Source organism: Dipodomys merriami, unplaced genomic scaffold (genome assembly GCF_024711535.1).
Source record: "Dipodomys merriami isolate MVZ:Mamm:240054 unplaced genomic scaffold, mDipMer1.0.p SCAF_31, whole genome shotgun sequence".
Classification (NCBI taxonomy): domain Eukaryota; kingdom Metazoa; phylum Chordata; class Mammalia; order Rodentia; family Heteromyidae; genus Dipodomys; species Dipodomys merriami.
Window position 1 is genome coordinate 16,183,602 of NW_027204604.1, and position 26,772 is coordinate 16,210,373.

The following is a 26,772-nucleotide window of genomic DNA, read 5'->3' on the forward strand; positions in this document are numbered from 1 at the left end:
GTATTCTTATATTTAAGAATATACCAATCCTCTAACACATTTCGGAGGTATGAAGATCAAAACGAATTTAATCATCGTCTGTCACATTGATTTGTGTTACGATATGACTCCATCTGTCACCCGTAATTTCCAGTGCCATAAGCTTCCATAGCTATACATACACAGAAGCCTTCAGCATCTCTTAAGTCTCAAGAATATAAAGGAGTCCAGAGGTTTAAAATAAAGGAAGACAAATTTGCATATGTAACATTAACATTTTTCTGCTTTATTGGCTTAAAATAGATTTGGTCAATGCAAACTGTTTCATGATTTAAAACTGAGGGTCATGAATACCTGGGGATTTTATCCTCTTTTAGTTATAAACTCAGTGTTCTTCTAAACCATGCAGAACATCCATTAGGCATTACTGTATACAGAAAACAGAGTTGCGTACATTTTTTTTAGGCTAAAAGCTTAAGGGAAAATGTATTCTTTTCATTTGTTTTAGAGCAAAATGTTTTGAAAGACAAAAGAACATGTCAGTTTATATTCTTTTGGTATTATTGTTGTCTGTGTAGTCTTAAACGCCGTAGTAATTACACCTTTTCACCTAAGTAGCCAACATTTGAATGACATTTGCACTTGGTTTAGTAATAATAGTAAGGTAGTTCTTACTACTATTGGCAGTCCGGGGTGTGAACTCAGAGCTTCGGCTTCAGTGAGGCGCGTAGCTTACTGCCTGAGCCATGCTCCCAGCATGTTTCCTCAGCTTATTTTTGAGATGAAGGTCTCACCTTCATCCTGGGCCGATGTGAACCACCATCCTCCTGTTTCCACTTGTCAAGTTACCTGGAGGACGGGTGTGTGCCGTCTCCCCCCCCCCTCCCCGCCACCCCCCCACCCCCGCCACCCCCCCCCCCCTGCGCCCAGCTCTTTCTATTGAGATGGAGTCCTGGGAAGATCTGGAACTGTGAGTCTCTTCATCTGAGCCCCCACCGAGCTGGGGGGGCAGGTGCTTCTGCGGAGGGATGGGGTCTTGTGAAGCTTTTGCTCCAGTTGGCTTGGAAGCCATGATCCTCTTGATCTCGGCCTCTTGAGTAGTTAGGATCACAGGGGGGAGCCAGCGGCACCTGGCTGAAATGTTCATTTTATAAGATCAAATATTGTGTCATGATTCTGGAACATATATACACCTGTGAAAAAACAAGCTCCAGAACAGTAGATTACAATGTTGGTTGTACTGAATTAACATTTGTTAAGTCACAGGACACATTTTTTTTTATTAAACCCAAATCATAAAACTTGAAGTGAGTTAAAGACATAAGGTCTTATTTGCTAAGTTTTGGTGTTCTGTTGAGATAGACTAATCTAGTAAATAGGTAATACAGAAGGAGAGGAGAGTCGAATCAACTTAGAAAAATCACATTTTTAAAAAAGGCTTTTAGAATTATTTTTGATGATTATGTCAAGCATGAAAAAAACTTCTAAAAACAGAATGAATTGTTTTAACCTAGATTGCTGTCTCGTAGCTTTAGTTGTCCTAAGAACGTAGAAAGTATTTCTTGAGTGCCCCTTCCGAGGTGCTAGCTGCCTGGGCCGGGGAGCACTCACAGCGCTGCCGCCAGCCTCAGGGCAGCGGGGTTTGGAGGGAGCTGGCCTGGAGTGCCTGGACGGAGATTCTGATCCCTCCGTCTTTGAACCCTGAGCCTGCTCCTCCCAATCAGATCGAAGGGGAGGGCATCTACATACAGTTAGGTTCACTGAGTGTGACAGCCCACCATATTCTGCAGGAAAGACAAAATTATCTTATGATTTGAAGTTTAGGGAGAGTGGAGACTAGAGATTTTAGATGGTTGCCTTTCAATCAAGACTTACATAGGGCTTATAATGATGTAGATTCAAGGTGCAACCTCACCTGGTCAGGTATCGGAATGCTGTCTGCTACCATGATGGTGTTCTCTGCCATGCACAACTCAGGGATGGCCTCACGGTGTTTTCTGTAGGTCAGAGATGAGGTCTGTGCTTCGCACTGGAGGAGGTGTTGAGGAAATGAGAGGAGGACCATCCTCTATCCCCTCCCTGCCTTTTCTCAGGTCTTGTTTCTCTTGATGGCGTTTCTTCTTTTTACTTCTCCTTTCTATTCTGTTTCTTCTTTGTCAGTTTGAAAATTAATTCTTTCATGTGTGCGTGTGTGTGTGTGTATGTGTGTTTGTGTGTGTGTATCTGTGTTCATGCGTGTGTGCGTGCGTGTGTGTGTGCATGTGTGTGTTTGTGTGTGTGTGTGTGTTCCAGTACCGGGCTTGGACTCAGGGACTCATATTGTTGTTTGGGGTTTGCTCAAGGCTGGTGCTCTAACACCTGAGCAATACCTCCACTTCTGCACTTTTCTAGTTCATGGGGGATAAGAGGCTCACTTCCTGGGCCGGCTCAAACTGTGATATTCAGATCTCAGCCTCTGGAGCAGCGAGGATTATAGGCATGCCCCACTGAGTGTGGCAGGAATTAATTCTTCAATGGCTTTCCTTCCTCCCTCCTTCCCTCCCTACTTCCCGCTCTCTCCTTTCTTTTCTTCCCACCTTTCTTCTTTCCTGTCTTCCTCCCTCCTTCCCTTTCTCTCTCTCCCTCCCTGTTTCTTTCATTTGTTCATTTTTTTTTTTTGTTATCTTGCTTGGGTTTTATTCTGTCATTTTTAAACTACCAGTTGACTGTATTAGACTAATAAAAAGATCATCAATTGCATTCTATATTAACTATTGACTTTCCACGTGGAAAGAATGAAATATCTTCACTGAGTTTTTTTTTATGCAAGAGCAAATTTTTATTTCACCTCTCCTGAGAGTGTATATATACACATTCTATGTGAACACATTTCTAAGGCAGATTGATTTCTTAATTTTTTTTTTTTTTGGTTGGTCATGGGTACTCTACCAGTTGAGCCATACCACCACTTCTGGCCTTTTCTGCTTATGTGGTGCTGAAGAATCAAACCCAGGGCTCATGCATGCAAGGCAAAGCACTGTATCACTGAGCCACCTTCCCAGCCCTAATTTCTTAATTTTTGATAAAATAAAATTTGTAAATGAAGATAATTGGTAAATGTAAGAGGCTTTATAATCACATCACAGCTACTTACTATGTTTCATATTTTAAAAACTTTTCAGTGACCTATTTTAATAATCTTAAATATCAGTTGTCAGACTATGTAGCAGACACAACATTATGTTTTTGCTAAGTTATCTGTATATAGAAAAGAAGAATGACAATTCAAAGTATTATTTATTATGTATACATAGGAAAGTACGTAAAAATAAAATCTAAGATCAGGCTCATAGTTACAATTTTATGTGTTCACCTTCATGTGGAGATTTGTTTCCCTTTGCAGCAACAGTGCTAGAAGCTCACTGGAAGACATAGTCATATTCTTATTTTTCATACATGCTTCTTGTATATGTCATATTATTAACACTTAAAATGTTGTGGCAAGTAAGGAAACTAACCTGGATAAAACAGTTGATAGTTTAGAAACTTGCCTGATGGCTGAGGAAGTACATTGTATCAAATGCCCCTTGCAAAGCTTGTTCTTAAATGTTTTAGAAAAAATTATGTTTGGAAAGCCCTGAATAACAATATTCCTTTTCTGTTGAATGATCAAAAGCTTACTTTAGTGAGCTCTCAGAGGTCACATTTCTGTATTTATTCTTGTCAGTGGACTTATTTTTTTTTTTTCTATGAAATGCTTTAGACCAAATCTAGAAGTCCTAGTTTCCTCAGCAATGTGTAAAAATCTAACAGTAAGACAGGACACAGATGAAAAGAAACAAATGTGAACTTGGGCTTTAATTCTATAAACAGTGGAAAGATGTGTTTTCCAAGATGATAGTATGCGTGCAGGTCTCACACAGAAGAACACTAACCCAACATCCTATTATGGGAAATGAAGGTCTCTGTGAGGGTTCAGCCTTTTACACTTTAAATTCTTTCTTTTGGTGTAAGAAGAAATTAAAAGTGGCTAACACTGAAAGAGTACGGAAGCAGTAAGCATAACCCATGGGAATGAGTCTTCACACTGGCCTGGAGCCCTTCATTCACCTGAAGTATGAGTTCATTCGCAGGCTTACTGTCACTGTAAGCTGTTTTAAAAAGGACTTTTTGGGGAATTTCTTTTTTTAAAGAGTTTATGTGGAGTTGAACTTGGGAGCTAGACGAACGAGCAACTCGCTTACTGTTCCATTTCACCTTTGTGTTGGGTGGTTTCTATTTTCTCTCCCCTCCTCAGTACCTTATTAGCAGATGAGACTTTTAAGGGAGGTGTTGAGAGATTGTGCATCTGTGTTTAAAACTCAGGCCTGAAACACAATTGGGGAGAATCGGGAGACACTGGGCTATTAAAAATTGTAAACTTTAAAAATACTTGGAATTGGCTGCAAGTGTTAGACTTGATGAGCATATGGCACCAGCCAGCCTCTTCTCCGCCCGGCCTTTGTTCTCCTGTGATTGTGAGGAGGCTTAATGACAGTTGTAAGCCATGGGTGTGAGGTGGGGGTGAGTCCACCCTGGGGAGCACCGGAGGAAGCTGCAGTGTGGATGATGGAAATGTGGATGGATCTGAAAAGAGAACCGGGCTCAAAGGAAAGCTAGAGAAAGTGCTGCGGAGGGGATGGACTATGATGTGATCCACCACAGCAAATCTCCCCTTTCATCCCCAAATGCCACGTGCAGGAGGAGAGGGTGCATTTGTGTGTGCAGGGTGAGCTCCTGAGTCCGGATGAATAGCATTACTAGTGGATACATTCAGATAAATTATGTGCATTTTAATAGATGTTGCACATGCTCAACATTTTAAACCTTAAAAAACATGTAATATTAGATACAAGATTTCACAGAAAGGTTTTAAGAAGGACCTTCTTTAAGTAAGCCTAATTTAAAAACTGCGCTTCCTGGTTGTTACATTACTAAGTCTTTTACTTGTGATCATGACTGTATTATTTAAAATTGGGATTATTCTGTTCCTTTTTTAACTTCAATATTCAGAGACACAGGTAAATGTTCATTTGTTTGTGTTTTCTGGATAAGTGATGATTGCAGCTTTTCTTGATTTATACCGAGTGATGATATATAGTTTGATCCTTAGTCTGTTTGCCTAGGGGAAAAAAAAAACCAATTTCACAGTCATTTTCATAAAATGTGGACACAGGGGCCATGTGCCTTGAAGACAAAGAAAAGAAAGAAGGTTCCCAGGTGCTAAAAGTTTAGGAAAAGTTAAACGAGGAAGCAGCATGGCAGTGTGGCAGGAAGTCAGTGGAAGAAGGATCCTGTTTTTTAGGAGAATTGCAGTCTTGGGTTTCTACCAGGTGTTCTGGTAGAATTGTCTTCCAGGAAGTGGGAAACTCTGGAGAGAGAATGAGGATGTCAGACCTGCCCTGGCAGGCAGCTCACAAGGGTGAGGTTTGCAGGGAAGTGAGGATCTCAGGAAACACTGTAAATCCCAGCTGGCTTGCCAACCCCCCCCCCCCCTCCTGGGAGGAATCCTTTGTCACCACACTTTGTGACTTTCAGAAATGATTTGTTTTCTAGGAGATGGACAATATATCTGATTTACTCATCTTTCTCTCCGTAGATGCAAGCTGGCCAGCTAAGATCGTTTAATATGTTTTGGATTGTAGAATTCAATAGTTTAAAACTTTCCTTTGATTTTTCCAGGGAGTTAAAATTGTGCTTTGTCTATTTATAGGCTGTGGGATTTGAAGGGAGAAGAGTAATATTGAGTTTAGAGCCGGGAGGCATGGGGATAATAAAATAAGAAATTGAAGCACAAGCGTTTGTTTAAATAACTGCTAATCCAGAGTGATCAGAGTGTGAAACACTGGGCAGTTCGTGATGTTACACAGGTAAAGGGACTAGAGGCTCAGAAGCTTTGCAGGTTTGCACTCAGAGGAAACAAATAAGCACATGCAAGAGCATTTCCAAATATTCTTTATGAACAGTAGAAAAGGAACATCTTTGACACCGGGAGAATACTGAGAAGGCCGCTGCTATTGTTGAAAAGAAAGGTGGTGGAGAGCTCTATCTAGGGAAAGACAAAGAGGAAGTAGACGGGAGTGGGGGGGGGTGGATGTGGGATTTCTCCTTCCTTTCTTATTGTACAAGAACAAATCCATGGGCTCGACCTTCCAAATCAGATTCTAAGGGTATAGAACAGTCTCGTCGCACAGCTGATCTCTGGACCTCATTTCTCTTGCAGAACTGGACCTCATCCCTTCTTTGCCTCTCTCCTTAGATCCTAGTAGATCATTCAACTTTCTGCTTCTATGAACGTGACTGTTTCAGATGCCTCATGTGTGTGAAATGAAGCAAATGCATCCTGCACGGAGCGCAGTACCCTTGGGGTTTAACCCATGTTGTTGTTAGGGCTTTCTGCATGTCACCTGCAAACAGAAATAATTTCCTTTCTTTTTTTTTTTTTTTTCCATTTTGAATGCTTTTTATTTCTCTCCCCTGCCTAATTGCTTTGACTCTCTTGTGCTGCTGTGTTGGATAGGCATGCAAACATGAATAACTTGGCCTGTTTCTGATCTTAGAGGAAGAGTCTTCAGTTTTTCACTATTGATTCTGATGGTAACTGCGTTTTTCATATATAACCTTTATTCTTTTGAAGTAATCATATTAGTTGTACAAGGGGGAGTGTCACTGTGACATTGCCACATCTGCATATGACATAGCACCATCAAGCAGGCCCCTTCTGTAATTCTTCCTTACCCCCTCCCATGCCCAAGACAATGCCAAGGTTTCATTGTTCTGTTTTTATATATGCAAATCAAGTACTTGAACTACATTTGTCCTTTGAATTTTATCAAATTCTGTTTGTGCATCTACGGTAGAGTTCTTTAGGAAAGAAGAGTAAAGGAGGGCTGGAATTTCTAGATCAGAAAATTAGGTAAGTGGAAATGCATGAAGAGAAAAGTAAGTGTGAAGGGCACTGTAAGTTTTAGACAAACATATTCTGGGTCAAACAGCAAGTTAAAAACTGCAAAAGAAAAATAAAATTCAGCTCTGGGGAGACATTGGGCATCTGAGATACTAAGACCTTTTCTAGTGTTGGTCCTTGCATTTGACACTTGCTAATTCATCTGCCTCTCACTGGACGTCTATAATGCACTTGTTTCTCATTATATCACTTAATTAATAAAAGTCATTTTCCCAAAGCACCATAGTTGAATTATATGACAGAAGACTGATTTGAACCAAGCTATTTATTCTACTATTTATTCTACTCTGTCATTGAATAACAAAGGCCCCTATTTGCTGAGTAATTTCACAGTGTGGGCATTGTATTGAGTACTGTTTATATTGCCTATATTAGCTCATCTAATTCTCAGTAAAGACATGTTATTTACACAGATTTAGGGACATGGAAGCAGAGAGGAAGTTCCATGAGTGATCTCTCGCAGCTGTTAGCTTGCTGAACTGCATCCTGACCCTCGCTTTGTGGCAGGAGAGCCCAGGCTTTGTCCATCATACATAAACGTCGAGAATAGATTCCCATGGGGAGGACTGAAGATGGCCGTAGGAAACCTTGGTGGAGAAGGCTACACAGCCACCGGCAAAGCAATGCTGAGACAGGCGGAGAGCTAGGAGAAATGGATGCAGACATGTAGGAGAGATGCTCTTAAGATGCACGAGATTTGAAAGAAGAGCCCTATTACACTGCTGGTGGGAATGTACACTTATACAACTACTTTGGAAAGCAGTCTGGAGGGTCCTTAGAAATCTAAAGATTGACCTCCTTACGACCCAGTCATACCACTTCTAGGCATCTATCCTGAACAACAGGAACCAATATACAAGGACACGTGCACCTCCATGTTTATTGCAGCACTGTTCACAATAGCCAGATATGGAAACAACCCAGATGCCCCACCACAGATGAATGGATCCAAAAATTGTGGTATCTATACACAATGGAATATTATGCAGCCATTAGAAAGGACAAAATAATGGCATTTGCAGGGAAATGGATGGAGCTAGAAGGAATCATGTTGAGCGAGGTAAGCCAAGAGCAAAGAGACAAACGGTACAAGGTCTCCCTGATAAGTGGATATTAAATCCAAAATGTTAGGTGATATGACAAAATTAACAGGACTTAAGAAACAAAGAACTTCCACTCATCTGGTCGAACCACTACTAAATATCCCCATGCTGCTGATCACATGTATGGTGTATAACATGTGAACACCGTTATATGTTATAGACCATGATAGACAATTTGCTCCAGGAAAGTTAGAATGAGCTTTTGACTTTAAATGAGCATCATTATTCCACAATACTGTGAAATTTGGGAAATTATGTAATCACTAATCACAATTAAAAAAAAAAAAAAACCAGAAAACTAGAAGTGGTGCTATGGCTCAAGTGGTAGAGCATGAGCCTTGAGCTGAATTGTTCGGGGACAGCTCCCAGGCCTAGAGCTCAAGCCCCACGACTGACCAAAAAAAAAAAGAGATCTTTCATGCATTGTTTCTAACATGTTTATAAGATTATGTCTTTGTTGCTTTGTATATCCCTCCCCCATGGTATATCCCCTGTTTTCACTGTATTTGATGTTGGTATAATTTGTGGAGGGTAAGGGGAAAAACAAATTGTTAAAACAGGGATACAGGAGGACCCATTGCAACAATGAGATGTACAAGTCGTTATGTCGAAAAACAAACTTTACAACTTTGGTGGGGGGGACAGGGGAAGGATGGGAAGGGATGGGAAGGGGAAACAAAGGAGGAGGCTACAATGCTTGATAAGAAATGTACTCATTATCTTGCCCATGTAATTGTAATCCCTCTGTGCAGTATTTTCACAATAAAAATACATTTATTAAAAAAAAAGAAGAAGAAAAAATGCACGAGATTTAGCCAGGAGCAATGGTACTCTCAGATCAAGGGCAGAGCACTTTCATTTTTGAATCCCCAACCAGTCGTATATCAGACTCCTGAATACCTGCTCAAGTGATGAGTGGAGTGACCCACTGCAAGCACGGCAACCATGGGAAATGGAGAAAAGACTGACTGTAGAACTTTGCGATCGCTGGTAGCAGTGGGCCAAGGAAACTCAAAATGTGACAGATAGCACGTGCAGACAGGCATCCAGGGCATCACCAATGAGCAGAACTGTTCTGGCCCTTTTTAGGTTTCAGCGGGTGAAAGGCAAAATAAAATTATAGCTTTCCCCCTTATCAGAGCTTATAAATAATTCACTGCTTTTTTTTCCCTAACTACTTCTTATCTCTCACTTAATCCAATAAAATGATGTTATGTAAAAGTTAAGTGTAAGTTTTGAGACAATTTAGGAAAAAATTGTTAGTGCTTAACTGAGAAAGTTTATCAAAATGGTTACAACTTCTTACCCCTGGAGTGAAATCCTTTACAGAGACTCAGGAAGTCGCGATTTCTCTTTAAGGTCACTTGTGCCAAAGTGGACCAGACTGGGGGCAAGCCAGCCCATTGCTGTTTGGTGGCTTTCATTCTGTAAAAAGAACCAGTGTTTCTATTTCAGTTTCCAATAGTCAGGGTTCTCCATTCCCAGAAGTAAGAACAAAATTGGCACCTTCTTTATAATTGCAGCAAGAAGCCAAAGATTACATCAGCAGGAAGAGGGAACTAGACTTTCATTCCAGAGCTGGGTGTTCTGGGCAGGGCAGAGGACCTTTGCCGCATGGGAGCTCACACCATTTCCATAGAGTTTTAAGAAACACACGTTTACCTCACGTGTGATTTCAGGTTTGAAATTGTGAGCATTAGTACGGACAGGAAAATGTGTGTATCCTAAGACAATCTAAAAATACAGAGCTCCTGGATTTTTTTTTCTTTTTAGTCCAGTTCGTTGACCGAGTCAAACCAGAGTAAGGCATTATTTTAATTATTGAGTATTTGGATTCAATTTTAAATGGGGGGAGAGGCTTAAAAAGTCTAGTAAAGGTCAGTGAATAAAACGTTCTGTGAGTGGAACAAGTGGCTACAGGCGTGTCTTTATCTGACCACCAGTATAGATAGACAGCTTTAATCTGTCTACAGATTCCTAATCCTGGGCCTGAAGTGTCTTCAACTCTTTTTTAGTCCATTGCTTCACCTCATGCTGCCGTTAGTGTTGTTTCCTTTTGATATGAATGCTTTTGTTTTGGATTTTAAAAAAGATGCTTTGATTCTTATTTACCAATCTGTTATTTACAAATCATTTTGTTTTGGCTATAGGTCTAATATTCTCAATAGCTGCATAAATATAAGCAACTCCTCTACAATTCCATCATCCCGCAGGAGTTAGTGTCAAGAGAGTAGGACACTCTAGGGCAGGGCAGGCCCATCTGTGATCCTGCAAGTGGTTTTGCCCCATCTCTCCTCCTACCATATGGCCCTTTCCACCCTAATCCTGTATTTTTCATACTTGAGGTTAAACCTTGATTTTGAAGCATTGAGTAATCTGTATGTATAAAATCATATATATAATCTATACATATATAATCATACACACACACACACACACACACACACACACACACACACACATAAAGCAAGGCCTAATAGTTTGACGCGATTGGCTAGCTGTTTGCCTTTGAACAAGTTACTTGGTTCTCCCTCATTTTTCTGCATATGAAAGGTAGCAAAATATGGATTATTTCATAGGAGTACTTTTTTTTCCTCTCAGCATGGGTTCCATGTCAAGCACTGGCTAGGCCTCAGGCAGACTCAAGTTGAATGAGCTCGCAAGGATTTTGGCAGTGCATTTGCTCTTATTGATCATGCCAGTTACAACAACTAAAACTTTCTGGGGGGTGGCTGCTAACATCCTAGATCTGGCTGACGGCTGATCAGTCAGTCATGCCGTGCTACTACAAGTGGAGGGATGGACACGGAGCCAGTGCCCACACTGCGCCTTCCCCCCTTTTCCTCCCGTTGCAGCCCTGCCGGCTTCTCCTTCCTCTTCCTGTTTCTGTTACCTACGATGCCTTCCCAGTCTATTTTCTAGACCCCTGGGTTTTCTTCTTCTTCTATTCTTCTCACCAATGCTGAGATTAGCTCTGATTGTTCGTCACATGTTAAATAGTCACAAAGTCAACATAATGAACAATTAAACAAGTACACATGGAGTTAGTATATCAGTGAGGAGTAGGGATTCAATTTTATATCTTTTAAAGTAGTTCTCACAGAATGGTTTAGTATATCAGTGAGGAGTAGGGATTCAATTTTATATCTTTTAAAGTAGTTCTCACAGAACGGTTTAGTTTCTGTAATTATGTAATTATAAATTTAATTACTCCAGACAAAAATCTCCAAGTAGGTGCACAGACAAGCAGTTATGTCTTTGTTTCAGACTGCAGACGTTTACCTTGATCTCTTTTTCTTTCTTTCTTTTGGAATATGGTCTTCCTATGCAGTTTCATCTCACCCCACATTTCTGACCCTCCTACCTGGCCTCCTAAGTGCTGGGTTACAGGTTCACGCCACATCTGGCTGTATGATTCTCATTTGTGCTAGGTGATCTTACAGTTTCCAAGAAATATAGTAACTATGTCAATTCTCCCGGAGTAGGAGCCATCTGAAGATAGACTCTCCAGATACCTTGTAGCATGAAGTCCCAGAATTAGTCTCTGAATTTGAAAGTCCTACTATTTCTTCAAACACCTCCGACAAACCACAAGATTCCCATCCGGTTATTACAAGAGTTACTGTATAAGCCATTCTAGTGATAGTTTTGAATAAGGTTTAAGGCAGGACTGGAGAAAAAGGGTAATAGTAAATTACTTGTCTACCACTCTAATCTCTGTGGGCCTTCGACTGCACAAACATCAGTTTTATTTAAGGCTTGGGAAGTAAATGGGAAGTGTTTTCATGAATCTTGCATGACAGAAAGATTATCTGCATGAGGTCCAGATATGAAAAGCTAGAGAAATACTGTGGCTCCAGGGTCTGGTGATCTTTAAGGCTGAGGAAAAAAAGCGAGGGAACCGTGCATGACAGCAGTAGAACACGTCTGCAGTGTAGGGAGGGAGGCTGTGACTTCACAGTCACTTCCGGCAGGAACTCCTGCCAAGACCACTGAAGGAAACAGCTCATTTGAGATTTTAAGAGGGAGCAGGAAGCACTTCAATCTTGACTTGGCCACTGCTTTGCATAGATGGGTAATTAGTCATTATCAAGTGGACTGACGGATAAGTACGTGAATGAAGTGAACTTCCACAATATTTTTCGATGAAACAAATAGCAAATATGATAGCCCAAAGAAAGTTTCCTGTACAAATTCAGATAATTAAATGTATATGTTATAGGACAATGCTTGCTTGCTTCTGTTGTGCTTGGTGACATAGTAGTTAATGTATCAAATCTACAGCTATGTGTGGGTCCACGTGGATACCCATATACACAGCTGTATTACAGGTCTGAAAAGTCTTTAAAGGAAGTAGGTTATTTAATAAGCTGTGTGTGTGTGTGTGTACACACACGCATGCACACAGATACTGGAGCTTGAACTCAGGGCCTTGTGGTCTTGTTTGGCATTTATGTTCTATCCCTTGAGCCATACCTCCACTTTGGCTTTTTGGTGGATAAGAGTCTCAGACTTTCCTGCCATGGCTGACTTTGAACCAGGATCTTCAGATCTTGTTTAGGAGTAACTAGGATTGAGTAGCTAGGACTACAGGTATGAGCCAAACTGCTTTAAACAATTTTAGAAGTATGTAAAGTTTTGGGAACAGAAGACAATGTCAATATCTAATGTCATAGCTATTATTCAGTAGATACTTGAATAGATGAACGGCTTTATTAGAATTCCTCTGATAGGAGTTGTTAGAGCAAGTTTTGAATATACTAGCTAACTAGTGTGTGTGTGTGTGTGTTTGTGTGTGTGTGTGTGTGTGTGTGTGAGAGAGAGAGAGAGAGAGGAGTGAGAGAGAGAGAGAGAGATGGGGTATAATAATCTCTAATCATTTGGTTCCCATCTACATCGCCAAGTGAGCCCTGTTTTGATTGTAAGAGGCAGGCACTCAGTGTTTGCTCCTTTGGCAGAGGGAGTGCCGTCTGAGAGAGAATTTGAATGCAAATGTGGCACCAGAGCCTTTGTGCTAGCGCTGCCTTGCGCTGGCAGCCGCGTGCCCCATGCCCACGCCTCTGCTAATAAACAACCCTGAGATCTCCCAGGTGTGAAAGTCAGGTCTGCTGCCTTCTAACACCCTTCCCACATAGCCGCGGTGGCCCATCAGTTCACACACGTAAAACCTGATGAGTTTTCTTACTTACCTTCTACTTACCTTGATTTAAATAACTGTTGGATGCTTTTTTGTTGTTGGTGGTGGTTGGTTGTTTGGTGTGTAGCTTGACCTCAGGGCCTGAGTGCTGCTGTTAAGCAAAAAGAGCTTTCCACTTTGAGCCTTAATGCCACTTCTGGTTTTGTGATGGTTAATTGGACTCTCCTGCCCGGGCTGGCTTTGAACCACGATCCTCAGATCTCAGCCTCCTGAGTAGCTAGGATTACGGGTGTGAGCCCCTGGTGCCCAGTGTGTGCTCATTTTTAAGTGTTTCAATATCTACAAGTGAAAATAGGTAATACGTGCATGTTTTGTCCATCAGTTTCTAGTGCTTAGAGGTAATCACAAAGAAGAACACACCATTTAAACCATTTTAACTATTTCTTAGCCATTTCCTCTTTTTTCTCATAAGATCAACTTATTGATATGGGTCAGAAAGCAATATACATTTTCATCAGTTCTTGTGTCTAGTTATTAATGTGATGTGGTTGCCTTGTTTTAGAGCATGCAGAAGTATCTGTTGCCCTTATATTTCACTATTCATAATTTTGTTTTCTATTTCATTCATTTGTGTTATTTCTGTCATTTAATGTGTCAGTCAGTATGTACTTTTTGCATAAGTATATTTTGGAGAGTAAGGAAGATTCTGGAACTCAAATAAATCTTCTTGGGTAAAGAAATTATTTAAAAAGAAAAATCTTTAGAAACAAAGGAAAAGGTTATAACTTCTCAAGAACATTACCTTAACCCTTTCATGTAGTCTGATTGCAGATCTAGGTGTGTGTGTGTGGTGTGTGGTGTGTGGTGTGTGGTGTGTGGTGTGTGGTGTGTGTGTGTGTGTGTGTGTGTGTGTGTGTGTGTGTATGTGTGTGTGTGTACACTAGCCTTTATGAACACTTTTTCTTTGGCAAGCATAGAAGTATAATTTTGAATGCTGATGTTAAGAAAGATATTTGAATACATTTTATTCTCCCCTGCAACTCTTTCTTTTCCTTTTTTAACTTCAGTTTGCATAGCACCTGTAATTAAGGAAGAAAACCGAGTCCTGGGAGCTAGGTAGGACTTTCAGCTATTGATCTGTGTAAAGCCTGCTTACACTGTCAGGGGAGTAAAACAGTGAACTGTGGCGCTGCTTTGTCACTGACATAAGCTCAGGGAGGATTCTTTTTTTCTTTTTTGGTCTATACTGTTTATACACTAGTCTATAGACCTGCTGGCTGGCTGAATTTTAAAGAGTGCGGAGGTTTAAAGACCTGTCCCCTGAGGGTTGCTGCTGCCAGTTGGGAAGCGAGCTGAGACTGTTGTGCAGGCCTGTGTACAAGGAGGGAGGTGCGAGAGCAAGATAGGGAAGCTTTCTTCTTAATTTAAGTCTCCGCATTGATGTGGGTATATCACTGGGCTGGGTATGTTTAGAGGTAGACATTGCCGTTTGCAGAGTCTTTGTTGGCACAGTTTCATAGGAAGATGTCTGAACAGCACTCAGGTAATAAATATGATGAATGGCCTTATTCTGCAACCCATGATAAAGACTGAGTACCAGTCAGGTGACAAACAACTCTTCCCATTTGCATGGAACTGTGTTTCTGTAATTGATTTCAAATTTTAGTGACCCTCCCCTTCATCACGTGTGACCATATTATCCACAGTAAAAAAAAAAAAAACAAACCCAAAACTTTCTCTAAATGCACAGTTTGTGCTCAGCCTTCTAAAGACTCAGGTTCACAAGCAAACCTGGGGGCCTGCCCTAGGGTGGGAGGTGGCGTTTCGCAGATTGCTTTTCTTCTTGCTTCTGTGAGCTCACGCTCCTGAAGCTCTCTTAGGCATTGCTATTGGGATTCCAGTGTTTTTATCTCTTAATTGCTAAATGCAGTGTACATTTTAAAAGCATCTGAGCAATTCCTCTTTAAAAAACTCAGCGCTGTGTTTATATAGAGAGTTTGCATATTCAGATATTGGTGATTCTACAAGTATAAGTTGTATTGATAAAGAGGTGATAGCTAAAACAATTTTGAGTGAGTAGGAGAGATTAATTGGTTATAATATCAAGGTACTTGCTCTGTGGGCTTTTAAATAGTAAACATCTTCATCAGTCTGCCTTGTCTTGTAAGATCACTTCGCTTTGAATTAATAGGAAGTTGTATTTAGTACAACTTTTGAACCAGGCTTCCATTTTAAGCTGTTTTTTTTTGGGGGGGGGTACAACAAAATACATTTTTTTCTATTTTCTGTCAAGTGCCTGTTTGTTTGCATTTTATTGTAATTATTAATACAAATGATATCTAAAAATGAATTATAATGACTATATTGCCATTGAAGGTTTTAAAATCAGAATTTGTTTTAGGTTTAACTGAAACCCTGATTGTAGTATGAAGTAAAATTTAAAGGAAAATACACAGAATAGTAGTGAGCTATGTTTAGCTTAAAGGATTACTTTTTTAAACGATATTTACATTTCTAAGAGTATTTAGAAAAAGAAAACAGTATCAAATGTTGAGACATATTATTTTTTTTACACGATAGTCTTTTAAAAAATGTGAATAAAAACTATTGGAGGATGGGCCACGGAGAGTTACTTTACCCCTCAGTAATTCATTCTGCTGCCAACCTCCTTCCCTTTTCTCTGCCTGCATTTTAATTGAAACAACATTTATATTTTTGAGCCAGGATCTGTCAGAAGTCCCAATGGCTAGCCTGTGGTACGAGTAGCAGCAGACGGAGCTTCTCCATATGGTGTGGTGCTTCTTGTAAAATCCATATGGCCTTGTTGAAGGCTACCCCAGCGGGGATGCGAAGGTGTTAATACCCTTCAGGCCAGGCTGCTCCCTCCTGGGGCCTCTGCAGCATTGTCTGTACAATCTGCCCAAGACAAACTTAATTCCTTTTTAATAATCAATTATTTTAGTCTAGGAACCTGTGCTAGTTCGCTTAAAGGAACAACGAAAGAACAACTACTCCCCTATTCCCCCCTCCCCCCACCCTCTTCTCTTAGAAAATGTCTTTTAAAAAGTTTTAACTGCATCTTTAAAAACATATGCTAAAGTATCTTCTTTATTTTGCATTGCATTTGTAGGAAGTGTTGCAGAGTGTGCCAAAGTTCTGTTTCCCCTTTGACGTGGAAAGGTATGGTATGCGTCCGGAGTGAAAATAAGTTTAGTCCATCTTAGCGAATTCTCTACAAATGATTGCGTGTTTTTGTTGTTTATTTTTACAAAATGAAATAATACCCTATCCTTACAGTTTCCAGAGAAGCACTGGAGACTAGAGATTCACAATTAAATAATGAGGAAGCCTACTGGACCAGTGTATCTTTTTCTCCACTGTGGTCAGCTAGGAGTCTTAGCCCGGTAGCACCAGCAGGTTCCGTTGTTTTTTTGTATTCTTTGTGTATGCATCTTAAGTGGTTACAGAAAAATATGCATCTTCCAGCAGAGCCTTCAAAGGATGCCTTTGAAAGTGAGATGCAGAGAGCCTGCTTTCGATCTCGCACCTTCTAATAGGAGAGGCCATCTGCGTAGCGTTGGGCCTGTCATGGTTAGTGATCTCCTGGGCCAGCCGGCTTCCTCCACAGAAGCGTGCGGCACTGGGTGAGGCTACAGGAGATCTTCCTGAAGGCAGTGTGGGAAACTTTATTACGTTAGTATTTCACTGCACAGATACGGAACAAGCTACATGTCTGCAGTTGGAATTCAGTAGAATACATAGCCCTCTGAGCATAATAACAGGCCATTTATTGTATGTCATGTGATTTTCACACCCTATTATCAGTTTTCTTAAGAGTGTGATAGGTTTGTTTTCTTTTTTTTTTTTAAGAAAATTCTTTTTCTAGGAAAATACTTTGCAAAGGATTAGTAAGACTCTAAAGTTTTACTATATTAAAAATAAACTGTCTGACCCTGACAAATGACACCCCTTGTTTTACCTCATTTCTGGGGAGACAACCATGCCCCTTGCTCACCCCCTGTATTACAGTTTCCAAATCAATCGTAAGAATGAAATAGGGGAAGAAAAGCTATGAAAGAGTGTTGTAAAACTTGAGCACTAAAGGCCACATCAGTTACTGGGAGTTTTATTTGAAGTTTACAAAGCTTATATAAACATAGTAAAATTTATAAAACTTTTTAAAGACTGTCTTCTTATATTTGTTAAATATCCAGCACTTTTTTTTGTTAGAGTAATTTGTTTGTATTGGTACATTGGTAGTACTTTATTTCTCTTTTAAAAATCCATATGGCTATTTTTCAACCTGAAGTGTATGGGTGTTATGGCTATTTTACTTTGGGAAAGGAACTAGAAGTTATATTACATTTATCTAATGCCTAGGTTACAGGACAGTTCCAGAAAGTATATTCATATGTTTGAAATAGAAGGAAATATTTTTTATCCAGTGATTTGTATTATCCCTTATAGTGCAATGTGACCCGTTATAATATTATGATTCTTAAGCAAAAATTCCTTACAGATTAGCTAGCATGCTTCTTTGGTAGAGACTGTCTTCTTATTTGCACTGAGAAATTGTTCTTTAGTATATTCAAAATTTTAAAAGAGAATGCTAAGAAAAACGATAGTGGTAGGGTTTTGTATGGTGCTTCCTTGGGTCAGCAGGCCAAGCAACTGCAGTGGTTGTTGGTGGCTGCCATTAGATTCTAAAACAACTTGATTTGCTGTCTAGGCAATTAACAATTAAAAAACAAGAAAACCTTAATTTGGAAAAGAGAGGCTGCAGTTGAGTACAAGGACGCAGCCATGGGTGGCTTCTTCTGAAGACTGGGGAATAGTATCTTCATATTTAAAAAAATATATCGCCGGGCGCTGGAGGCTCACGCCTGTAATCCTAGCCATTCAGGAGGCTGAGATCTGAGGATCATGGTTCAAAGCCAGCCCGGGCAGGAAAGTCCGTGAGACTCTTATCTCCAATAAACCACTAGAAAACTGGAAATGGCTCTGTGGCTCAAGCGGTAGAGCGCTCGCCTTGAGCTGAAGAGCGCAGGGACAGCACCCAGGCCCAGAGTTCAAGCCCCACGACCCACCAAAAAAGAAAAAAAAAATATCAATGAGTACTTTTAGACTTATGAAACTTATGGTAAACTCCTTCCAGTTTCCTGGTAATGAATTAGTAAGTAATAAGTTGCCCAGCCTATAAGATGCAGCAAAGGTATTTTGATGTTTGAGTCATGGTTTAGTTTACATTTGATACTTGTTCTAGTTTTAAAGCATAATTTTAGCTTATGGACCCAAGTGATTGGGAAGGTAGAACCAATGCCATTGAGAAATATTTTGTTGCCTTTGTCTCTCGGAAAAAAGATGTCGCACCAGGCTGAATGCTTCACGATGTTGCTGTGTTTTAGGGTGTCTCAAAACCAAGTTGGACAGCACTTTACCTTTGTGCTGACAGACATAGAAAGTAAGCAGAGATTCGGATTCTGCAGACTCACATCAGGAGGCAAAATTTGTCTATGCATCCTGAGGTAAGTAACAGTAGCTAAAAAAAAAGTAGTAAAAGAAAAATACCTGCACAACACATTAGCTCTGTCTTTTGTGTTTGTTCTGCTTGGGATCTCCAAAATATAAGCAAGACAAAAGAAGCCCTCAGCATTTGCTTCTTTCATTGTCATCATTCTGAATTCAAGTTACGTTGAAAAGTGATTTCCCTGGTATTCCATATAATTTAATTAACCAGTTGGGTGTAATGAGTTAGCAATAACATATATATATATATCTCCTATATATATGTATATAGTATTATATATTCTTTTTCTTGAAAGAACTAACTCTTTTAAAGATTGGATTTTATGGATTTATTTTTGAAAATTAACATATCACCTCAAATAATGTATGAGTTGCACATATTGAATAGGATATAAGTATTCAATTTAATAAATGTGAGCTATGTCTGTCTGTACCACAACTTGGCTTTAGCAAAAATGACTGGTGATGGAAAGCTGGAAGCTGGCAGAAGTTTGAGGGGTCTGTTTGACGATTGGATTTTTTAAAACTTTCAAATGATGTGTTAAGTTTTTTTTAGAAAGTTGCTATTTCTAATTCTCATTGGGCAGTGGTGACATCTGCTACTTTGGTCCTGCGCTTCTGACTTCAGCAATAAACTGGGTGAAGTAGCAGGGGCTTAGCCATACTATGATCTCTCTGGTACCGGTTCCCACCTGACCTACTTCCGTCCATCCAGCACGTCTTCCTCCATTCAGTGGGTAGCTGAGGGCGAACCTTGGATCTGAGTCACCATGGAGAGGATGGCATCTACAGGTTAGCTCTCCTGGAAATGAAGTGTGCATCACAAATCCAGGTGGATAATTTGTAACAAGTGATTCTGTGCTGTTACCCTGCAGCTACCCTAGATCCTGCAGAAATGCTGAGAGGAAATAACTACGTTTAATCTGTCAGTTCTCATAGTGCAGAGAAACCCTTGGTGTAAAATTGATGGCTTCTCACTGCACCTTTCAGTGAGATGTTAATAGATTCAGAACAGTTGATGGAACTGGAGAAACGGTGGTTTCCATCTTCCCAGCGTCATGGCTTTCTAGATCAAACTGAATGTCTTCTTTCTTTTAGAGCGTAGTTTTTTGGTTCCCTAGCAGAGATATTTAAAAGGTATACTTTATTGAAGAGTCTTACGTTTCAAGCTGTAGATAGGTTGGATGGGTGGTGGAGATGGGCTTGTGGAATGGGGAGAGTGGGTGAGGTGCATTTCCTTTTATGCCTCTTTTTTTTTGGCCATTTGACAGTGCTTTCTGGTAGGTAAGAAATAGACCTGTTATCAAAGTTCCATGAAAAAAAATCATGGAGAAAAATTCCATTGTCTAGCTTACTTTTTCTAGTAAATCTGTAAAATATTTCCCCTTTAAGTTTTAATGGTTTACCTCAGTCTGTGCTGTGAGCCTGGGTACTGAGGTGTTCTTTGAGAGTAGCTGATTGAAAGAATAGCCAGTAAATCAGGTAGCTATCTAGTTCTGACGGTGAAGAAGGCATTCGTAGAAATCAGCACCTTAGTCAGAAAAAGACTGTGGATGGGTCAGTATTTATATGCCAGCACTTGTAGGACAAAGAGTGGGAATCCAGTCCCGGTTTTCCACCTGGCTTAGGGTTCTCCGTTGTTTTAGATAGAACTTATCATTGTTGACCAGAACCCTAAAACTAAATATACTATTAAAAAAATCCCACTGGCATAAAGAAAATTGCTGCTAGTGAGAGCCTTTTGTACCTACCATGAAATTCTGAAGTCTGACAGGGTGGTGTAATGGTGATGATGTAAACTTATGCTTGCTGACAAATATTAACAAAGAAATTGACTAGTAGAGGTAAGTTGATAATCGATATAGCAGAAGGTCAATAACTATACTTTATAAGCACCTACAGATTACTAAGAAAAAGAACAGAGGTCAACAGGACCAATGGAATAGAATTGAAAACCCAGAAATGAACCTACAGACCTATAGCCATCTAATCTTCGATAAGGAAGCTAAAACAATAGAATGGAAGAAAGACAGCCTCTTCAGTAAATGGTGCTGGCAAAATTGGTTAACTACATGTAGAAAACTAAAGCTAGATCCTTATATATCACCCTGCACCAGAATCAACTCCAAATGGATCAAAGACCTTGAACTCAAAGCAGACACTCTGAAAACATTACAGGATGGAATAGGAGAAACCCTAGGTCTCCTTGGCTCAGGCCGAAATTTTCTGAATAGAGACCCGGAAACACAACAAATCAAAGAAAGGTTGGACAAATGGGATTGCATAAGGTTGCAGAGCTTCTGCAGGGCAAATGACATAGCTAGCAAGATCAATAGAAAGCCCACTGATTGGGAGAAGATCTTTACTAGCCATACAACGGACAAGGGTCTCATATCTAAAATATACTTGGAACTCAAAAAATTAAACCACCCAACAACAAATCCTCAAGGAAACAACTGCCCAATAAATAAGTGGGCGAAAGACTTAAAGAGAAGCTTCTCTGAAGAAGAAAGAAGGATGGCCAATAGACACATGAAATGTTCAACATCCCTAGCCATAAAAGAAATGCAAATCAAAACAACATTGAGATATCACCTCACTCCAGTTAGAACAGCAAAAATCAAGAACTCTAACAACAACAGATGCTGGAGGGGATGTGGACAGAAAGGAGCCTTACTTCATTGTTGGTGGGAATGTAAACTTGTTCAGCCACTTTGGAAAGCAGTATGGAGGTTCCTCAAAAGACTTCACATAGATCTCCCCTATGATCCAGCAATCCCACTTTTGGGCATTTACCCAAATGTTTACAAACAAGACCACACTAAAGCTACCAGCACAACTATGTTTATTGCAGCATTATTTACCATAGCTAAGATATGGAACCAACCCAGATGCCCCTCAGTAGATGAATGGATCAAGAAAATGTGGTATATATACACAATGGAATTCTATGCCTCCATCAGAAAGAATGACATTTCCCCATTTGTTAGGAAATGGAAAGGCTTGGAAAAATTTATATTAAGTGAAGTAAGCCAGGCCCAAAGAAACACAGGTCCCATGGTTTCCCTTATTTGCAATATCTAGTATAGGTATGAGTCAAGCGGAAAAGGTCAGATAATGTGATGTTAGGAAAACGAACCCTTAAATATGTATTTTAATGTTTTCGTTTCTTTCATGCATGTGTTTCTAACGCATTTATAAGATTATTTCTTTGTTGCTTTGTATGTCCCTCCCCCACAGTGTAACCCCCGCTTTCACTATATTTGATGTCAGTATAACATGTGGAGGAGATGGGGACAAACAAGTCATTTAAGGATTCAGGTGGACCTGTTGCAACAATGAGAAGTACAAAATGTCATGTCAAAACCAGCTTTACAATGTCGTTGTGGGGGGGGGCGAGGGGGGTATGATTGGGTGGGGGGGAGGGGGGAGGCTGGGAAGGGAGGTGAAGGGTAAACAAAGGAGGAGGCTGCAATGCTTGGTAAGAAATGTATGCATTATCCTGCCCATGTAATTGTAACCCCTCTGTACAGTATGTTCTCAAATAAAATAAAATTAAAAAAAAAAAAAAAAAAAAAGAACAGAGGTCAGGTATGGTGGTGCTCACCAGAATGCCCAACTAGCTTCTTGGGAGGAAGAGATAGAAGGAGTTTTAGTTCAAGGCTAGCCTGGGGAAAGGTAGTAGTGAGACTCTATTAGACAAACAAACAACAAACAAAGAAAAGAGCAGGGGCCATAGGTCAAGTAGAGCTTCTGCCTAGCATGCACAAAAGCCCTGGGTTTAATGTTTAGTACTGCACATTAAAAAAACCCATACATATATAAAACAAATAAAAACAATAGGAAAACAAGTAAAGTGCTGGAGAAATTTATTCACAGAAGAAATGTAGAGTCTTGTTTCCATAAGACTTGTTCAGACACATTTACAATTTTTTAAATAGCTTATCAATAAGGGATTAATTATAGTACTTATGACAATTGGTAAGATAGATGAATATATTTAAAATGATTCATGAATTGAAAATGTTCCATTGACTTTCATTATATCCTTTATAAATTTCTCGAATTTTTGTACATGCTTAATCTGACAATTGGTAGCTTTTCTTTTTTCTTTTCTTGTAAATTGAGATATTATACCAATATGATTTTCTTTCAGATTATGTTTTTTTAATCGGTTACTTTTATCTTTGCCTGAACTGTGTTATGATTTAGGAATATAAAAATTAATACCTTGCTATGATTGTATAAGATTAGTATATCTTTATTGAAGTTGCTGTATTTTTAGGAATTGTACATCAAGATCATACTGGATTGGTTTTGGTATTTATTCTCAGGAGCAAATGAATTAAGATTCTTAGGCAAAATTAACAAGTGTTTCTTCCATTGTCTCAGTAATATCTTACTCATTACAGTTTTCCTATTGTTAGTAAATGTTATTCTTTCCCCCAGAATCTTCTTGTTTATTACCTGCTTATGTGTGAATTTGTTTCATAGATATGAAACTCTGTGTGTGTGTGTGTGTGTATGCGTGTGTGTGTGTGTGTATGCGTGTGTGTGTGTGCGCATATATGTGTGTGTGTGTTGGTCCTAGGGCTTGAACTCAGGACCTGGGCACTGAGCTTCTTTGCTCAAGGCTAGTGATCTATCACTTGCGCCATAGCTTCATTTCAGGCTTTTGGTGGTTAATTGGAGGTAAAAAGTCTCATAGACTTTCCTGCCTGGGTTGGCTTCAAACCGTGATCCTCAGATCTCAACCTCCTAGGTAGCTTGGATTGTAGGCATGAGCCACCAGTGCTTGGCACTCATATAAAATTTTAACAAGAAAAATATTTATGTCTCTTGAGTTTTTGTTGATACCAAACAGTTGAAAATACTTTAGATTCTTTGAAAAGAGTAGTCAGAATAAAAGTAGTGAATACATAGAAGGAATTTAAAAAGATTTTATTACAAAAATCTAAATTAACAGAACATTTTCATCAGTACCAACAAAAAATAAACTTTGTTGGTTGAAATTTTGAATAGCAAGGACTTAGGCTCTTAATTATGAAGCTAATAAGCAGCAACATCATTTAGTGTTTGCTTACTACCACTAGGTTCTCTGCTTCTGTGACTTGTGTCACTTCCAAAACTATTCCTGCAGTGGTCTGTGTGTGAGCCATTGAAGGAACTATGAGGTTTACAGCTAACTTAGGCTTATCTTCAAGTTCTAAGTGAGACTGTCTGCACCATGCCATGAAAAATAATGTTTATTTTATTCCCCCTTCTTGGACTTACGCTAAAAAATGTTTATAGATCAACATGTTGTTGTTTGTTCTTTCTTAAATTTCTATTAGTTTTGTTTCCTTTTTAGAAGAGAAGTTAGATTTCAGTCCAGAGTAATATGGAAACTGTTACTTATTTGGGGGTTATTGTTACAAGTTTTATTTAATTCTTTCTCTGACATGACTTCAAAAATACCCTGAGATATTGTCCCATTGTTTGTACTCAGGATTGCCTTAACTTTTTTTTGGTGGGGGGATTGCTTTCATATGCTAGCAAAAAGTGCACAAGATACCTTTTCCCCCCTAACTCGATTAACATAGCTTTACAACTATAAAATTGTCGCCAAGGGTTCAAAACGAAATATTCTAATAAGCAAGACAGATTTATGTCGCGGCCTTGGTAGTTCCCCTTGCCCCTTTTAACTTAGCCCAAACCTGGACACTTTCCCACTCTTCCTTTGGGCAAATCTCTTAGGGAACAGAACGTTTCAATTTTACACATTTTTGTGTCAATTTTCCAGACAGAAAAACAGCCTCTAGACATCAGACGTTTTCCTACCCAAAAAGGCAGTTTCCTTGCTTTTATTTGATTACTCTTAGGTTCCTGCTGATCATCCAGTGTTAGCGGTTACCTGACTGTTTGACAAAAACCATTTCCTTCCCTTTATTTAACCTTTGACTTCGGAATGTAAAAGTTTTATCAGCTCGGGAGTGGAAGTCCAAGTGTCGGGGAAATCCTCTTACACAGCAAAATGAGCTCAAGGATTTGTATTATGTCTGTTTTCTGCCTGCCTTACATCTTTGTTGAAAATTAAGGAAGTGATCATACGATGAAACTTTAAAATAATTGGTCCTCCAGAATAATTTGTTATATTTGTGTATACTCACAAGTCTAAAGCACATTTACTTTTTGTTAAAAGAAGTTATCTTTACAATGTTTAACTATTCAAGAAAATTATTAGATTCAAGTCTTCTAAGCATTCTGAATATAGGTTTTTCTTTAAACTTTCTAGGCTTTTTGTGGTAGGTTGTGAACAAAAAAAAACAGACTGGGAGTAACTTTGGAAGTATAAGATTTAGTGAAAAACCTTTCAATTCATTGGCAATTAGTTTAAGCATATAATTTAATTAATTTGCTGCTTCGAACACATATTGTTTGAAAATTACCTAAGAAACAAACAAAAATAAGCATATAAAGTTTATGCTATTTATAGTGTGCATTTTTGCAGATTGTTCTATTTTCAGATAAAATTCTTACACAATTGAGAGATTAGGTGACATTTTGAATTTGGTCCTTTTTTGTTTACATCCTTTTTACTATGTTCTACCAGTGGTATTTCCAAAAGTCACAAAAGGTAATTGCATATATTCAACCAAAAGTTGGGTAAATACATTTATATATGATAGGTGTCTTCATAGTACTAGTATTTGTAATCATTTTAAACAATGATATTATTCTGCTGAGCAAAGATACTGTAGTTTACCTGACTATTACAACTTTTGTTAAGATGTTAGGTTTCTATGATTCAAAAAGTATCATTCATTATCACAGATAAATCATACTTTACATGAAAACATTCTGATAGACTATCTAGGTGCAATTCACTGATGTCTTAAATATATCTATATCTATCTATCATCGATAGATAGATCTATATCTATCGATGATAGATATAGATATAGATATAGATATAGATATAGATATAGATATAGATATAGATATATCTGGGTCTGGTCGTGGGGCCTGAACTCTGGGCCTGGGCGCTGTCCCTCAGCTCTTCAGCTCAAGGCTAATGTTCTACCCCTTGAGCCGCAGCGCCACTTCAGGCTTTTTTCTTTTTGCTTATGTGGTGCTGAGGAATTGAACCCAGGGCCTCATGCATGCAAGGCAAGCGCTCTACCACTGAGCCACCTTCCCAGCTCCTTAAATATTTTTTATCCTTATATTCTCATCCATGAACAATTATGTAGTAAAAACATCAAAATGTATTCTCTTAAAACTTAGCTTATTAAACTAATGCTTTGAGGGAAATAATGACTGTTAATTGAAAATCAGCAACGTGGTATATTTTTGATTTACTGTTTCTCTGGAGGGGAAGTATGGGCAGGTTTTTAATACACTGTTATGTTACATGTTTTTTTTTATGTTACATGTTTTTAAATAAGGAGATAATTTTCTGATTTACTGCTTAGTTTTCATAGAAGTATACTTTGATTTAGCAAACAAAACTAAATTTAACTTTGAAGAATGTTTTGTTTTGGTGTCTAAAAGCTTTTTGTAGTTTTACACTTTTCAGAATAGGCTTTCTGGTATTTGTAATAATAGTTACTTGGAAACTTGCCATTCTACTTAAACATAATTTCTGAAGAATTGATCAAGTACAGAGTTCACTTGTATTACATGCCCAACTCAGTAATATGTTTTGAAAGTTTTACAAAGGATCTAGTTTAGTAAACGAGAGTTAAAGTAGGGAGAAATGGCAAGAGAAACGTTTCCTGTTTCCCAGCAGGAGCTGTAAGTTCGGTAATATTTAAAAGAGTGATTACATGTTATTCTGCATAATGATGAGTAGGTGGACAGGCAGACCACCTGAATACCTGTGCTGCCTGTAATACAGGCCCCCTGCACAGTGGTGATCCCATAGGCTAGATTCCATAGTGGAATTAAGGTGTCTTCATACTTTACATAAGAACTTACACATGCTCACTTGAAGAAACCTTCCGGAGGTAGATTTCTCAATTTTTTCCGATAATTACATAACATCGATAGGTCATGTGCAG

At 39.1% G+C, this 26,772-nt stretch overlaps 1 protein-coding gene across 3 annotated transcripts in view; it reads left to right on the forward strand.

The window, feature by feature from the left end:
- Positions 1–26,772, forward strand: part of Dennd1b (DENN domain containing 1B) — a 171,563-nt gene that overhangs the window by 46,288 nt on the left and 98,503 nt on the right. For all 3 annotated transcript variants that reach the window (XM_070041888.1, XM_070041889.1, XM_070041890.1), the window contains 2 exons: positions 16,335–16,384; positions 18,610–18,729. In XM_070041888.1, the coding sequence (XP_069897989.1) occupies positions 16,335–16,384; positions 18,610–18,729 (170 nt within the window). The remainder of the gene's footprint in view (positions 1–16,334; positions 16,385–18,609; positions 18,730–26,772) is intronic.